General features: G+C 34.6%; 1 protein-coding gene across 8 annotated transcripts in view; it reads left to right on the top strand.

Annotated features, from left to right (window-relative positions):
- RASAL2 (RAS protein activator like 2) overlaps positions 1-17,892 on the top strand; it is a 367,842-nt gene that overhangs the window by 227,177 nt on the left and 122,773 nt on the right. The window contains exon 1 of one of the 8 annotated variants that reach the window (XM_057729590.1): positions 2,164-2,385. The exons of the other annotated variants lie outside the window; for them this stretch is intronic. Within the exon in view, the coding sequence (XP_057585573.1) occupies positions 2,373-2,385 (13 nt within the window). The 5' untranslated portion in view covers positions 2,164-2,372. Of the gene's footprint in view, positions 1-2,163; positions 2,386-17,892 lie in introns of those variants that run through there. 8 annotated transcript variants of the gene reach the window in all.

Here is a 17,892-nt window from a genome sequence, read left to right as displayed (position 1 = left end):
ATAGGAATGCATATTATTTTTAAAAAATCAGTGTAGAAATTAATAAAATATGTGTAATGTCATTTAAAGAGTGTCGACTAATGGAATAACATCATATTTGGATATATGAAAAATTGTTTCCTCAGCAGTGCTTCTCTCAGTTACTCAAGTATCAGAGTTACTCAAGTATCAGAACTCAAGTATCAGAACTCAAGTATCAGAACTGCAAAGTTCTCTTTGCAGAACACAATAAATTATTGTTATAAGTCACCTTCAGATATCTGAAAATGTCAGCGATCTGAAATTGAAACTACTGCAGGCATCCTTAAGGTTAATTAACAGTAGTAGATTCTAACATTTTAAAATATATTTAAGAAGAAAAAACTCGCTCGAGAAAATCATATACATGAACTTTCTCTGTCATTTTGGGAAAGATTGCTATTATTATTTTTTATCATCAGAACACGAGTGTTGTTCAGTAGCAGTTTGAGAACTGCTGCACTACAGTTATTCATCAGATGGGCTGCCAACCTGTGTAGGAAGAGTTAGGGAGTCACTGTCTCTTGTAGCAGACAGCCCCTTCGGAAAGCCCCTTGCAATGGCTCTGACTTCCTTTTATTGAGCTGAAATCTCTCTCCCTGATAATTTGGGCTTACTGCTTAGACTCCAACTTAGACTCTGACTCTTGGATAGAATGATGGAAATCATGACTTATTTTTTATAAATATACTGAGGAATAATAAGTAAAAATAATTTCAGGGTACTTTGCACTATTTTAAGATTAATTATAAATGAGACTAATAATGATGAAGCTTAAAGCTCACCTGGGTGAGAAGACGGTAGGGGTTGTGGGGTTTTATTTCGTATAGGGCAGGGTGGGAATCTGTGGTCTGTAAGTCTTCATAGTCAGACCCTTAGTTTGTTCTTTTCTGTATAACTTTTTGTTTATGTCTTTTCCCCACTATGATTCTTATTTGAGTAGCAATACGTTTTATAGGACTGATTCTTCTGAAGTACAATAGAAATAGGAAACCCAAAGTAAAGGCAGAGGAAAATGCAGTGTTAGAGTGTTATGATCCTTGAAGGAAAATGAAACCAGATGACCAAAACCACATTATGATGGAATTAAAGGAGACTTTAAATGTGAATCATTGAGACTTGGGGGGAAAAAAGGGTGCCAAGCATACATACATTCACACTTATCTCACATACGTATATATGTATACATATATACAAATATATCTGTGTGTAAATGGACATCTTTATAGTACGTGGGAGATATATTACATATAATACATATACCTAAACACATAGAGATAGAATATGTTTCCATCAGCCGTTTGTTAAATGGGAGATAACAGATTGAAACTGTGCTCTTCTCATGTCTGTCCTGTTCCACTGTCTGAAGTGACAGGTGGAATCTACTCAGTGATTCAAACAGTGAATTTTTTAATTGATCAATCCTGACATGCTAACCTCAGCAACTGAGCAGCTGCATAATGTATTAGGTCATCATACCAATAATGAACATTACATCATTGACCTGCCTTCCTTTTTTGGAATGTAGAAAAAAAACAAACCCTGGAAATATGTCAGTTTTTAAAACAAACCAAAATATTGACTGAGAATAGTGATATCATCTATAGTTTCTTCACAACTTGTTGACTAATCAGTTAGGAGCCATTCCACTTATAAAATTAATTGTTAATTATTTATTTTTAAAATGAAGTTCTAGCTTAAGACCTGAATGAAAGGTCTTAGGGAAATAAAAATTTTCTTTTCTAAATTTAAAATATTTCTGTTGTGATAGGTGACACACTGAGTGATTTTAAGATAGTAATATTTGTGTTACCAGACTTCTAATATGCATCAGCTGGATTTTGTACTTTGAAAAGTTTATATTTTCATTCCAGCACAATAACATTCAAAATAAGAATCTCTGAAATTTGTTTTATTTTTCTACCCCTAAAATAGGACAGATTTTGAAATAGATTGCTTTAAAAATGAATTACTTCTTAAAACACACAGATGTACACATCCACCCTTGGGACAGAAGAAATGAATTACTTTGCTTGGTGAATCACTTTGCTTCTGCTGAACTAGATTGCCTGCACCCAGTGCTATGAAAGAGAGGCGCTGTGAGCTGGAAGGATCGCTATTGTTCAGTGCTCTCTAGCAAAAGAACTGGAGGGGGGGCGGGATGGAGTTTGACTGGCGTTGGCTCTGGCTTTTCTGCATTCCAATCTGTCTGAAGCACAGAGCAAGAGGAGAGAGAGAGAGAGCAAGCGATCACGAGCTCTAGCAAGCCCGGCGAGTACGGTATAGAAAGTGTTTTGAGTTTCTGACTGGCATGCCGGAAAGATCATGTTAGCAACACCCAGAAACTTCACAGAATGCAGACCCCAGGTAAGAGTTCCTAAAGTCTGTCTGAAACAGAAATTAAAAGTTTATATATATATATATATTTAAAGGGAATGTGTGCTTTTTCAAAATTATACAAATGGAATGATTGTTTACTTTTGTGCTTGTTGGCTTTCAAAAAATAGGTTGGTTTTCATTACTGTGAGTTCACAGGAATACTGTGTGGAGACTGTCAACATCCAGTGTAAAATCCAGAGCAAGAATAGCCTTCTGAGAAACTCAGACAAATTAAAGGTATAATGATCATAGCAAAATACTAACACTGCAACAGTTTACTTGTTTTTTAATAATTTGAAGTGAATTCTTTTTCTGGATCTTCCCCAGATTCTTTATGAAATATTAAGATACCTGGAAATGGATATAAGCCCATTTCTCTCTGAGGGAGGCAAAATATATTGACCATTAATAATACTGGAACAGCCTTCCTTGGATCTCAGTAGCATGTAATAAATCTGTTTCATTCGGAAAGCTCAACAGGTTGGATCCATAGACAACAGGAAGAGTTCAAATGAGAACTTTGCTTGTGTTTTTGTTTTTGTTTTTACCAAGCAGGCTTTTAATACCCTCTGCCAATAGATGACAAGTTAGAAACTTTAATTAGCTCATTGAAAGTTAAATCTGAAAGAGACTTGAGAGATCATCTACTGCAGTCCACACTCTCCATTTTCATTGAGACCATTGGGGTCTAAGGGATTTGATGCTTGCTCAAGATCACAGCATTAGAACAGAACTGAAAAGAAAATCCAGGTCTGATTTGCAGTTTACTGATTTCTTCATGGTACCAACTATCAATAATTTTAGGCTTTAGGCTTTATCCATACTGTATTTGCTGGCTCAGGTACCATGAATTATTGCCTAAAGACCAAACGCATCATAAACCTAGGTTGAAATCTTATAGGGAGGAGATATTGGGGGATGGATGTCATCAATATTGATATCATACTCTTGTTCAAAACCAAAAATATATAACAAAATATTTATCAGAATGAAAAACAGCTTTCAGTTAAGGAAAATGACTATAGTTTGTATGTTGCTTTTATAAAAACAATTACATAGCTGTGGCATATCTGAATATCTGTGAAATTAAAATTAAAATTGATTTTAATTTCTTTTAAAGGCTTTGGGACTTAGCAACTATATACTTTAAGTTAGTAAAGCTTTTAGGGGGTAACTCGTATCTATGTGCTGGAAGCAAAACATCATCCCATATCCACTGCCTTCTCTGTGTTTATATTTTTTTTAATGTAAGATAACATTTTAAAATTATCCAACTGTTATTCCAAGGGACAGCTCTGTTTCTCTCCGTTTGTAAGGGTCCTCTGTTACTTCACCTCATGAATTATGTGTTAGAGGGTAACTTAAGTGGAGGATCTTGAGAGTCACAACAGACAGTGAGCATCTGTCTTCATACATTTTCATTTAGTCCCTAAAAGAGGTTGCTGCCCTTTCCATTTTTCTGGAGACCATTGTGGGGTTGAGAGAGGCCACACTATTCTAGTGAGCTAAATGTTAAAGATAGCCACTGTCAAAAGGATCTGTCATGGCTCTTTACAATTCCTGGGAACAAGTTAGCTTGATTTGGCTGTAAGGACAGTGAAAGGATGTAGTGTTTTTGTATTAAGGCTTGACCTGCTATTCCAGTTTTTGACTAGGTCTGTGTAAATGCAATTGTGATTTACAAGTGTGTGAGGGATAAGCAGTAAGTTGTAAGGAACAGTTTCATTACTGCTCTCGGCTATCGGAAATCAAATTACAAACTGTGTTCTTCACCCAGTAGGAAACAAGAGACTGTTTGTCTTACTGCAGAATCCATTATTAAAACATACTGTTTATAAGAGAACTGATGGCTGTGAGAATGAGGACTTAATGCTGTATCCAACTTAACAGTATTTATGTTGTGTTACACAGGGCTTAGATTTTTCTCTCATCTTTTATCCTGCTGGAGTATGTGAAAGGACTACCATGACATATGTGTGTATGTTATGTGTGTATATGGTGGATGGATGGATGGATGGATGGATGGATGGATGGATGGATGGATGGATGGTTGGGTAGATAAAGATGGACTTGTGGCCTTAATGTATTTCCACATGTTAGAAACAATCAGGTCATTAATCTATTGCTGGTATTTTACTGACCTAACTTGAAAGAAACTACTTTATTAATCAATCTAACAATTATAAAATTTACTACCATCCATTGGAAAGGGAAAAATATTAAAAGGAAACACATACTCCTTTTTCTCTCCTGAATACAAATGTCAGATTATGCAGGTTCATACTTTCTCTCTTAGAGAAAAACACTGTGCTAATAAGGTGCCCATTTAGTCAAAGACAAATTGTAAATGGGAAGGGAGTTGGATAGGGTGAAATGAATGGCATGAGGAAAGAAACTCTTATGTATGTGAAACAGTTTTTTTTTTTGACCATTGTTTTTCTGAAGGCAGGCCGGCCCATTTTCACTATTCATGATTTTTTCCTTGATACTAGTTTTTCTAATTTTTTTTCGTGAACTATATATCCATATAGTTTACATATTAAATTTGCAAAGAAAGTAAAGAGTGCTGCGATATAGCCATGACATTTTTCTGGTAAAAGTTTGGCTGTAGTTGATCAAAACTTTTGTCTCATTCAGAGGAGTTACTTCTTTCCTGCTGCAGTTTCTCTCTACTTCTTGGGTATAATTCTGTGTTTTGTATCCTCATTAAAACTGTAAGATTGAAATCTCTTCAACTGAAGTAAACATGAAAGAGAGTCCAAGGAGCAGGGGCTTGAGGCTGGACATGTAAAACTCTCTGAGTTGTCAAGTTAATTCTTTACTCATAAAGGTTACCTGATTATCCACTCAAAACTCTGGGAATCCTTTTATGTAGACCACATGGTTGTGTTTCCCCTTTTTCTCCTGTCTTGACCTTCAGCAGCCTCGAAAGAGGCAAAGTGTTACAGCGGTTTTGTTCTTTCTGTTCTTTCACGCTCTCTAGTGGTTGTTCGTGGTTGTTCTTATTTTCAGTTCCCTGTATGTCAGTTTTAGTGAAGAAGCAGGTGACTGTGGTGAAGTAAGGTTCACTAGATTCTTACACTTGAGTTGCATTAACTTTCTAAAATATCTAATTCCTTAGTGCAGAGAGAGAGAAAAATTGATTATGTGCTGTTGTTTCCTACGGAACAATGAGTCAAGAAAATGAGTCATGACTCAGCGATATGAATCTTCTTACAGCTGTCTTTTCTTTTTCTTTATTTTTTTTTTCCTCTGTGTGTGTGTGTGTGTGTGTGTGTGTGTGTGTGTGTATGCACGCACGCGCATGCGTGCGCCTGCTGATGGGGATTCAGTCTCTCAGAGTTCCACATGTAATGATGGGTATGATGTCAGCTTGTATTTGGAAGCCTTAAGCATTGCCACTGAGAATACTTACTCTGTGTATATTTGACAAGTAGGAGAGACTTACTGAATCATCATTAAAATTCAGATGAAGGTCTTTATCTTCTCTGGTACCTTCCTCACTCCTCTTCAGACCATACCATTCTGCTGAATGAAGAGATCTCTGAACTTAAACATGTAGAGAAGGAGCCACAGAGGAGTTCTTATCAATAATTAGACTATGAAACTCCACATTTCTGTCATTCTCAGGTGTACGGTATTTTATAAATAAGTGAATTGCTGAAACAGCAACTTGTAAAGTTAGTTTAGGTTAATACAGTTCTGTTCTCTGAAGAAGAAAAATGACCTGGTTCTGCTTGCTCTTTTTTGTCAGACTTTCAAAAGTAAGCAAGCAAGTTTACCTGCCAGTATCAAGCCAGTGTCATTCAGGATCAAGTGTCAGCTAGGATAGCCAACCTGTTGGACAGGTTGCTTACTCTGATGTATTGCATTTAATTCCACGGACTATAGTGTACCTTTGGAAAAACTTAGCAGTACTGTCGTATAGTTAACTATTCATAGATAGTACCTTTAGTTAATATGAAAACTAGAAAAACTATATATTCTTTCTTTTTTTAATACTCTGATTTTATAACTTTCTTGCTAAATTATATTTCAATTGGGTCGTGTGTAGATGATTTGATTTCTAGTCTCTTGATTCAAATAGGAGAAGATAAGATGTTTGGGTCCCTACTTCAATAATCCCTTTTTCTAGGCACATCTAGACTATAAAGCATCAGGTAAATGAATGAAATAATCTATTTCATTTTGTTTAAAAAAGGAATATGTGTCAAAGGGAGTGCAAGAATAGCCACAAAAAAATCTAGCCTGTGTGAATACATTGAAAGAATTGGGTTTGCTTGGTCAAAGGACAGGACAAGATGTGATGTGTCTGTGAACAAGGAAGGATAATCATCTTTTGTGTACCAGGAGCTCATTATGAAGAGCTTATTCCTAAGATTTTGTTCAGTATGGTTATATTTCTTATTAGCATTTTCTCAAAGTATGGGAAACAAATCACTCAAAGGGTAATAGATTATTTACTTTCTGCATATGGTAAAGAAACTGTATCATAGTAAGTATTTGGTCTGATTTTTGTAAGTCTTCATTATACAGCTGAAATATAAGGAGATTTTTAATAAATTAGGCTCTTTATTTTATCTTTCTTACAATTAGCTTACATACATCTTGAGATTTTTCTTGAAGCATTTTTGCCTCCACTTGAAGCTCAGTGAAACATCATGGTAGTTTCCTGAAATAATGAATGTCACTCTGTTTTACGAGTACCATTATTTTACTTGTAAATATTTGTACAGTGACAATTGCTAAAATTGTGAAATATATTTTTAGTAATTTTGGTTTTATTCATTTCCTTTCCTTATAAATGCAGCACTCAGTAAATACTTGATTCATAAGTTTTCCAAAGAAGTAGCTTTTTTTTTTTTTCATTTGGAGCCAGTGTTGACCATTTTTATTAACAAAACCAAAAATGTAGTGTGAGGAAGAAATCCTAGGAGTTATTGCTGTCATTACAAAGGATGAAAACCAGTCTCTCTTGGATACATTTTTATTAACAAAACCAAAATGTACTATTCAAGGGGAATTTATTGTAATATAAAAAGGCAGAAGTCTTTTTAGAAAGTTTAGAAGTTGCTTGTTTGTTTTGTTTGTAAATGGAAGGGTATTTGAAATCAGAAGCCAGGCTTTCCTCCAGTCCTTTTTAAAAAGAAAATCCAACCAGTTATTATTTTTGTTTGTTTGTTTGTTTTTTCAATTGCCAAAATGTTTATTTTTTTAAGAACTTTTATTGAGATACAGTTGACGTACAATAAACTTCATATAAAGTGTATAATTTGATTTTTTTTTCTTATTAGTAATATATATATGGCAATCCCAATCTCCCAATTCATCTCACCCCAACCGCCCCCCTTTCCCCCACTTGGTGTCCATATGTTTGTTCTCTACATCTGTGTCTCTATTTCTGCTTTGCAAACCTCCAACCAATTAGTTACCAGTTTTTCGCAGAAGCATGTCTTCTGAGAAACTGCAAAATGTGAACAAACCGCAGAATGTATTTGACAATGAAATTTTAATTAATAAGAAATAATGAGCTTCAAGGATGTGACTATTTTATTGCTATAAAGTACTGTGACTTATGACAGCTTCCCAGTAGGCTTCTTCCAGTGTCAGAAATTATAAGCCCATTTTCATTTTGCTTAGTTCTTAAATTAAATATTTAAAGGTAGAGTTTTTCTTTCTCTTTTCTCCTGTCAAATCTGTTACAGGAGAATAGAAATTTTTTTTTTAAGGCTTTGCAGGTTTAGTCCAGATGTTGCCTACGTTACATTTTTCTCTGACAATCTGAAAAGAGGTATTTTTAATTTTAATATCCAATCATAATATATAACGAACTCCTACATACCTATGAGAAAAAAGCAAGACTTCAATGCCCATTTTACAAAAGAGCCAATCCAAATGGCTCTTCAGTATATGAAGGTGTTCAGTTTCATTATTCATCAGGGAAACACAAATTTATGCCAAAATAGTATTACCCATCAGAATGTCTAAAATGAGAAAAACAGAAAATACCCAATGTTTCAAGGATCTAGAACAAAAGGAATTTTCACAAACTGCTGATGAGAGTATATATTTGTACAACTACTTTGAAGAACTATTTGACAATATCTACTGAAGCTGAGTGATGCTCTGTGACCCAGCAATTCCACTCCTATATATGTACCCAACAGAAATGCATACATAGGTTCACCAAAAGACCTGTACAAAAATGTTTATAACAGCTAAAACTTAAAAACCACCCAAATGCTCATTAGCAGTAGAATGACTAGATCGTGGGTTGCTTACACAATGGAATTCTCTACAGCATTGAAAAGAACAAACTACTCATGGGCTCTTTGGTGGGGCTAATGGCAGACCGACTCTGGGAGGGCTCACGCCAAGGAGCGCTTCCCGGAGCCCCTGCTGCCAGTGTCCCTGTTCCTGCGGTGAGCCTGAGCGCAGCCGCCCGCCACCTCTGCAGGCAGCCCTCCAACACCAGCAGAAAATGAATTGAGACAGAGAGAGGCTGTTTCTGCCTAACCTAATAGATGACAGAGCCAGGACTTGAACCAGGTGTCATGTGAAGTAACCTAAGCATAATGAATTAATGAATAAAAGGACTGAAGAAGCTTACAAATGTGGTCACTTCACACAAAAAGTACGCTAATTGCACTTTCCCAGTCCTGAGCCGAGTAGACATCACTGAAGAAAGAGCAGATTTTACACAGAAAGGGATATTCAAGAGGACAGAACTGACCTTTTACATCTAACATTCATTCACATCTTCATTCAACATAAAATGTGTTGTGCCCAGTATGTGCTAATTATTCTGATGGGTATAAAGATGTAAAATATAAAAGAAAAAAGAACAAACTACTGCTTCATGCAACAGAATGGATAAATCTCACAAATGTATACTGAACATGAAAAGTTAATCTCAAAAGAATATATGTACATTTGATTCCAGTTTTATACAGTTGAAATTCATCTGAGATGATAGAAGTCAGGCTAGTGATTATCCTAATGGGGTAATGACTGGAAAGGGTGTATAAGGGAGGCTTCTGGTTGCTGGTAATGGCTGTTTTGTTTTCTTCTGTTTTGTTTAATCTAGATGCTGGTTATGGCGATGAGTTCCATTTGAAAAATTTTATTGATCTGTACACTCATTATTTATACACTTTTATGAATGTATGTTATCCTTTAGTAAAGAGTTTGAGAGAAGATATTTTTATAATCTCTCTATTTTGCTTAAAAAAAAACAACAACAAACCAAAAAACAGAAACAAAAAACTGAACAAACTTCCCAGATGATGGTGTGAAATTCATTGAAAGTCCATTTTGTTTACATAGGGGGTGAGGAATGACTCCATGTTTATTCTTAAATTGAAAGGTGCCCACTCTGTGTATGCAGTCAGGGACTTTACATTTGGGGTCATTTAAAGGGTTAGATGGGGAAAGCCTCAGATAGACTGGGCCTGTAAGTGCATCTTCAAAACAAAATTGCAAAAAAAAAAATAAAACAAACAAAACAAACAAACAAAAAAACAAAATTGCAGGATGTGAATAATAGTACTACCAGGCTTTTCATAAGCTTTCAAAGTGCCATTCATAAGCATTCAAAAATATAAAACACTAATTTTCATATATCTTAAATATTTTATAGTAGTAACAATTTATATATGTATATATTGCTATAATGTATATGAAGATATAAATGTACTCATACCAAACACATTGTTTTATATACAGTTATTAATTAGGTCATGATACAGATGTAGTAGGAGTTTTCTGTACTTTTGGCTTTGATATCATTTTGCTTTCAAAACATTTCTGTGCTTTTAAAGGATACATGGTTACTTGTTTTATTGAAAGAAAAATAAAACATTTTAAAACAGCTTTTTCATCACTGTGAAATGTGGAAGATACTTAATAAATGTTAATTTTCTTCTTTTTCTTTGCAAAAATACAAACATGATATATTCTTGAACATGCCTTTCTTCTCTTCTCAGATAAATCGCCCCCCCTCCATTCTATCCTTCCAGTTCTGAATCATTAAAATGAATGTGTTTAGCTCTATTTCTGTATTCATTTACAGTAATCTTCTCCACTATATCCTTCATATTTCACCTGTTTTACTCAAGCTTAGTGTTTTCATGTTAGCATACTTACATTAGTTTTCTATCACTGTTATAACAACCACACACTCAGTGACTTAAAACAACACCCATTTATTATTTCATAGTTTCTGTAGAACTGAAGTACAAGCAGAGTGTAGCTGGCTGCCTGCTCAGAGTATCACAAAGTCAAAAGCAAAGTATTCGAAGGGTGCATTCTTATCTGGAGCTCAGAGTCCTCTTGTAGTTGTAGGACTAAGATCCCTGTTTTCTTGCTGGCTGTTAAGCAGGGAGTCATTCTCAGCTCCTAGAGACCGCATTTGGGTCCCATTCCTGTGGCACTCTGAGAATATGGCAACTTACTTCTTCAAAGCCAGTGAGAGAATCTTGCTCCAGTCTGCTATCATGGAGTCCAGTATAAAATGCAACATAATCACAAGAGTGACTATACCATCATCTTTGCCATATAATACAACTGAATCAAGGGAGTGGCCATCCCATCATATTAACAGATCCCAGGCCCCACCTACACCCAACAGTAGAGGATTATACAAAGACGTGGGTACCATATATACCCACATCATAAACACCAAGCCTTTGTGCATGATTCTTAATCGTGCTTTTTTTCCCCCTTTCAAAGCGAAGGTAGACTCTTCCATTGAAGTTAATGATACTCTAATTCTGGCAGGTTAACAATCTCATCTTTATTTCAGTTAAATTAACATTAGTTTTATGAGGCCTGTGCTTCTTTTCTGTGATAGCAGCAGTTTCATTTTCAATCTGCCACCCATTTTTAATAAAAAAAAAAAAAAAGGGAAACACAATATAATTGTGCAAATATTGCCAGATTCTGATGCCAAATTAGCTGTTGATGAACATGTGACCCCACCTCCTATTTATCATCAACTGATGAGTGACAGTCCCGAATTTTTAAAAATTACTGAATTAAAAAGTTACAGACCTATCGATTCTCAAATTATCTTGCTGTTGAAGAATGATCTGAACTCTAGGGAAGTCCCTAGGCCTCTAAAGATATTGTATATCCTGCCCATCATGACAGTTTCCTGCCCATTTTCAATCGTGCCTTCCAATTATAGACCTTTCCAAATGTGTATCATTTAATGCCTCATAATTTTTGGCAACCTGTGCCACTCTTATTCCTTGAACTTTTATTTATTTATATTTATTTTTCTTTGTTTATTAGTTTATGTTTTTAAACATAACACTTAAGAGATGTTAAGTAATTTTCCATTTTAGTTTGTAGTCCTTATTAGAGTACTAGTTCTCTTCTGTGTGCCACATCTAAAAAATTTTGGACATGTTTTCAGTGATGGAAAGGCTAGAAAATAAGATCTTGAAGAAAACTTAGACATTGAGGTTGTTTAATGTGAGGAAGAGTAATACAAATATATATGAAAACATAGTTACCAACTATTTCCCCTGTCCATTAAGAGGAGAAAAAAGAGAATGTAGCATATGTAGAATCTGAGTGAAATAGAAGTATGTACGTTTGGGGCTCTAAAACTGAGTCTTAGGATCTTCTTCTTTGTGAGACATTATAAACTAAATCTTATTTTTCCTGAAGTCAAATGACTCCTACTTGAAGGCCAAAGAAATTAATTGAATAAAGTCTCAAGTTCTGTGCCCCCTTGATTATATATAATTTTCTAATTTATTATAACTGAAGTTATTTATTATAATGAAGTTAAATAAAATTGTAATTTAAAAAACAAGAGTAATAGCTGATATCAGGCCCAGGTATAAAAGCTATTCCTTCCCCCACACTCCAGGAATTTTACTATTTTCTGTACATATTTATCCTTCCAGACTGTGTGTGTGTGCACGTGCGTGTGCACGTGCGCGCATGCATAACACATGAACATAAACAATTTTTCTGTGTTTTCATCAGGATCAAACGATACATGTTGTAGTTCAACTGGCATTTTTCACTTAAAAATACATTATAGGTTCTTTGTTCCAGGTAATGGTCGGCTAGGTTTTCCAAATAACCCTCCTACTGAAAACAACTGAGATAAATGTATTTTTTTTAAAAACTATCTTCTTAAAAGAATCAAAGAGACACTCCTAAATAATCCACAGATCAATGAAGAAATCATAATAGAAGTTAGAACCAAATGATACTGAAAATATTATATATCAAAACTTGTCTACAAATGGCCAGGAGGCACATGAAAAGCTGCTCAACATCACTAATTATTAGAGAAATGCAAATAAAAACTACAATGAGGTATCAGAATGGCCATAATCAGAAAATCTACAAACAATAAATGCTGGAGAGGGTGTGGAGAAAAGGGAACCCTCTTGCACTGTTGGTGGGAATGTAAATTGATACAGCCACTGTGAAGAACAGTATGGAGGTTCCTTAAAAAACTAAAAATGGAATTACTGTGTGACCCAGCAGTTGCACTACTGGACACATACCCAAAGAAAACCATAATTCAAAAAGACACATGTACCCCATTGTTCATTGTAGCACTATTTACGATAGCCAGGTCATAGAAGTAACCTAAATGTCCATCAACAGAGGAATGAATAAAGAATATGTGGTACATATATACAATGGAATATTACTCAGCCATAAAAAGGAACAAAATTGGATCATTTGTAGAGACATGGATGGACCTAGAGACTGTCATACAGAGTGGAGTAAGTCAGAAAGAGAAAAACAAAGATCATATATTAACGCATATATGTGGAATCTAGAAAAATGGTACAGATGAACCTGTTTGCAAGGCAGAAATAGAGACACAGATGTAGAGAACAAACATATGGACACCAAGGAGGGAAAGCGGGGATGAGGTTTGGGGTGGGATGAACTGGGAGATTGGGATTGCCATATATACATTACTAATAAGAAAAAAATGTCAAATTGTACACTTTAAATATATGCAGTTTATTGTATGTCAGTTATATCTCAGTAAAAATTCTTTAAAAAGAAACTTGTATGATTTAGCTAGAGCAAAACTTGAAGTTAGAAAAATAGTACCATAGTAAAGAGCATGAAAGGAAGGAAAAAGGGATTAGAATAGGAATTAATTAAATCAAGTATACACAGTATAGAAAAGCAACAAAGAGTTAGTTATTTGAAAAGACATAAAATTGACAAACGTTTGACAAGAGTGATCAAGAAAAGTATAATTATTATCAGGAATGGAAAAGGGTATGTTGCTATCAATCTTGTGTACAGTAAAAAATACTTACAGGTTATTATAAACAATTTCATGGAAATTTTTAAATTAGATGAACTAGTGAAACTTTTAGGAAAATACAACTTGCTGAAACTGACACAAGAAGAAGATCCTAATACTGCTAAAGAAATTCAATCTGAAATTAAGAGCATTCCCTCAAATAAAAATCTAAGCCCAGAATACTTTGCTTAAGCATTCTAGCAAACATTTAGGAAAGATATAATTTCATACAATGGAACACTACTCAGCAATAAGAAAGAATGAAATTTTGCCATTTGCAGCAACATGGATAGACTTGTAGGGCCTTGTGCTAATTAAAAGAAGTCAGAGAAAGACAAATACTGTATGGTGTCACTTATACGTGGAATCTAAAAAATGTAACAAACTAGTGAATAAAACAAAAAAGAAGCAGACTCAAAGATATAGAGAACAAACTAGTGATTACCAGTGGGGAGAGGGAAGAGGGGAGGGGCAATATAGGAGCAGGGGGAAAAAGGATTATTATGGGATTACAGTAAGTCCCCTACCTATGAACCATCAAGTTGCAAACTTGCAAAGATGCAAAGAACATATGTTCCATCACCATCGGGCGTGAGTGAAATTGCAGCCTCCCTTCCATCTCCTATTGCCAAGGATCCTTCAGCTCCACCATCTCCCACCTCCTCTCCCTCCTCCAGTCAGTAACTCTTCTTGCCCGCCCCTCTATGTCAGCTGTTGTACTGTACTACTGTGCTTTTCAAGGTACTGTACTGTAAGATTAAAAATGTTTTCTTAATTTTTTTTTATGTATTATTTGCGTGAAAAGTATTATAACCCTATTACAGTATAGTACTATATAGCCAGTTGTGTTAGTTGGGTACCTAGGCTAACTTTGTTGAACTTATGAACGAATTAGACATTACGAATGCGCTCTTGGAACAGAACTTGTTCATATGTAGGGGACTTACTATCTAAAATCACGTGTGTGAGATTTTTGAAAATTATAAAACACTATATAATTTAAAGAATCTTTCACTCATTAAAAAAATTGAAAAAAGATATAATTTCAAATTACACAAATTCTTTCTGAAAAAGAAAAGAGACTATACACATTAGCTAGTATTATAACACTAGCATTGCTTCTATACCACCAGACAGCAATATTAGTGAAAGGACAATTATAGGGCAATCTTATTCGTTATCATAGATGCCAAAATCCTAAACAAATTTTAGTAAATAGAATAATACATTATGACAAAATTGGGTTTATAATACCAATGCAAAGTTGGTTTAATATTTAATAATTAGTATAATTCACTGTCAGTGGACTAAAGAAGAAAAACTTAAAGTTGTCTCAATTGTGCAGAAACCACACTTGGTAAAATTTAACAACCATCCATAATAACTCTTAGCAAAACAGGAATAGAAAAGAAGTCCCTTACTCTGATAAAGGGCATCTACAAACCCTCAGCAAACATACTTCATGGTGAAAAGCCTTCCCTTTCAGATGAGAATCAAGACTAGGACTCCCACTGTTACTACCGCTGTTTCACATTATACTGGAGGTCCTAGTTAGTACAGTAAGACAAGGAAGTATTATAAGGATTGGGAAGACACAAGATTTTAACAGTTTGCTGATGATGTAATTGTCTGTTTAGGAAATTTAAAAACAACAACAACCTTTACAGATCATGAGTTTGCAAGGTTGCTAGATACAAGATCTGTAAATAAAAATCAGCTGCATTTCTGTATACCAACAACAAACTAAAAGTGAATTTTTAAAAAAGATAACTATTTACAGTAACATAAAAGGTAATTACCTAGGAAATAAATCTAGTAAAAGATTTGCAAAACATCTAAAAAAACTATAAAACTTTATTTTTTTTTATTGTACTTTGCTTTATTGCACTTTGCAGATAACTGGGTTTTTTGTTTTCTGTGGGTTTTTTTTCTTTTTTTTTTTTCTTTTTACATATTGAAGGTTTGTAGCACCCCTACATCAAGGAAGTCTATCAGTGCCATTCTTCCAACAGCATTTGCTCACTTCATGTCTCTGTGTCACATTTTGATAATTCTCACAACATTTCAAACCCTCCACCAGCAAAAAGATTACAACTTGCTAAAGGCTCAGATGATGATGAGCATTTTTTAGCAGTAAAATATTTTTTCTTGAAGTATAGTTGATTTACTTTGCAATACAGCAGAAATATAAAACTTTATTAAAAGAAATGAAAGAAACAGGAGTGAATGGAGCAATTAACTTGTCTTGACCACACAGCAATCCTTCACGGAGCCAGAACTATAGCCTAGGTTTCGTAACTCCTTAATCAGTAGTTTTCCCCCCAGTACAGTAGTGCTCCCTTAACAGAGGTTTTGCTTTCTGCGGTATCAGCTACCCACGATCAGCTGTGTTCTGAATATATTAAATGGAAAATTCAAGAAATAAACAATTCATAAGTTTTAAATTGTGAAAAGAAATGAAAGAATAATTGCAAGGGGGCTGTAATTTCTGAAATCAATATTGGTTAGTAGGATGTTAGTTTTCTGACACATTTCTCTATACATGCAATGCAGTCCAAGTAAAAATCTCATGAGGGTTTTATAGAGGAATTTTACAAATGGATTATAAAATTTATATGGCTATACAAAAGCCCAAGTATAACCAAAAGCTCTAGAAGAAATATAAATTGGTAGTACTTGCTCTATCAGATATCAAGACTTTTTATGCAGCTATAGTAATTGAGACAAAGTGGTATTGGTTTTAGAAATAGACCGATGGAACAGAGTCCTGAAACAGATCTGTTACATATATGTACATTTTATTTATGGTAAAATTGACACTGCAAAGTGGTGGGGAAATTATGTTCTTTTCAATAAATTGTACTGGCTTAACTACTTATTTGAATCATAAAAAAGGAAGTAGATTCCTTCTCGTGTTACAGAAAAATCAGTTCTATGTGGATCGTAGACCTAAATGTAAAGGACAAAATAATAACACAAAATATATCCTAACATATTTTTTAAAAATTGAAGTATAATTGATTTACAATATTGTGGTAGTTTCTGGTGTACAGCAAAGTGATTCAGTTTTGTGTGTGTATGTGTGTGTGTGTTCTTTTTCAGATTCTTTTCCATCATGGTTTACCACAGAATATTGAATATGGTTCTCTGTGCTATATAGTAGGACCTTGTTGTTTATCTATTTTATATAGTAGTTTGTATCTGCTAATCCCAGACTCCTAATTTATCCCTCTTCCCACCGTTTTCCCTTTGGTAACCATAAATTTGTTTTCTGTGTCAGCCTATTCCTATTTTGTAAGTAAGTTCATTTGTATCTTTTTTTAGATTCTGCATATAAGTGATATTATATGATATTTGTCTTTCTCTGACTTACTTCACTTAGTATGATAATCGCTAGGTCTATCCATGTTGCTGCAAAAGGCATTATTTCAGTCTTTTTTATGGCTGAGTAATATTCCATTGTGTTTATATACCACATCTTTATCCATACATCTGTCAGTGGACATTTAGCTTAATTCCTTGTCTTGGCTATTGTAAGTAGTGCTGCTATAAACATTAGGAGTGCTTGTATCTTTTCGAATTAGAGTTTTCTCTGAATATATGCCCAGAAGTGGGATTGTTGGATCATATGGTAACTGTATTTTTAGTTTTTTAAGGAACCTTCATTTTGTTCTGCATAGTGGCTGCACCAACTTACATCCCCACCAACAATGTAGGAAGGTTCCCTTTTCTCCATACCCTCTCCAGCATTTATTTGCAGACTTTTTGATGGTGGCCATTCTGACCAGCATGAGGTGATACCTCATTGTAGTTTTTATTTGCATTTCTCTAATAATTAGTGATGTTGAACATCTTTTCATGTGCCTCTTAGCCAAAGAAGATGTATGTCTTCTTTGGAGAAATGTCTGTTTAGGTCTTCTGCCTATTTTTGTTTGGGCCGTTGGGTTTTTTGTGATTGAGTTGTGTGAGCTGATTGTATACTTTGGAAATTTAGCCCTTGTTGATCATGTCATTTGCAAATATTTTCTCCCAGTCCATAGGTTGTCTTTTCATTTTGTTTATGGTTTCCTTTGTTGTGCAAAAGCTTATAAGTTTGATTAGGTCCCATTTGTGTATTTTTGCTTTCATTTCTTTTGCCTTGGGAGACTGACCTAAGAAAACACTGGTACAATTTATGTCAGAGAATGTTTTGCCTA

The sequence above is a fragment of the Hippopotamus amphibius genome, chromosome 3 (genome assembly GCF_030028045.1).
Source record: "Hippopotamus amphibius kiboko isolate mHipAmp2 chromosome 3, mHipAmp2.hap2, whole genome shotgun sequence".
In the NCBI taxonomy this organism is placed as follows: domain Eukaryota; kingdom Metazoa; phylum Chordata; class Mammalia; order Artiodactyla; family Hippopotamidae; genus Hippopotamus; species Hippopotamus amphibius.
The sequence above is the reverse complement of the archived record's forward strand: the minus strand, read 5'-3'. Positions and strand labels throughout refer to the sequence as shown.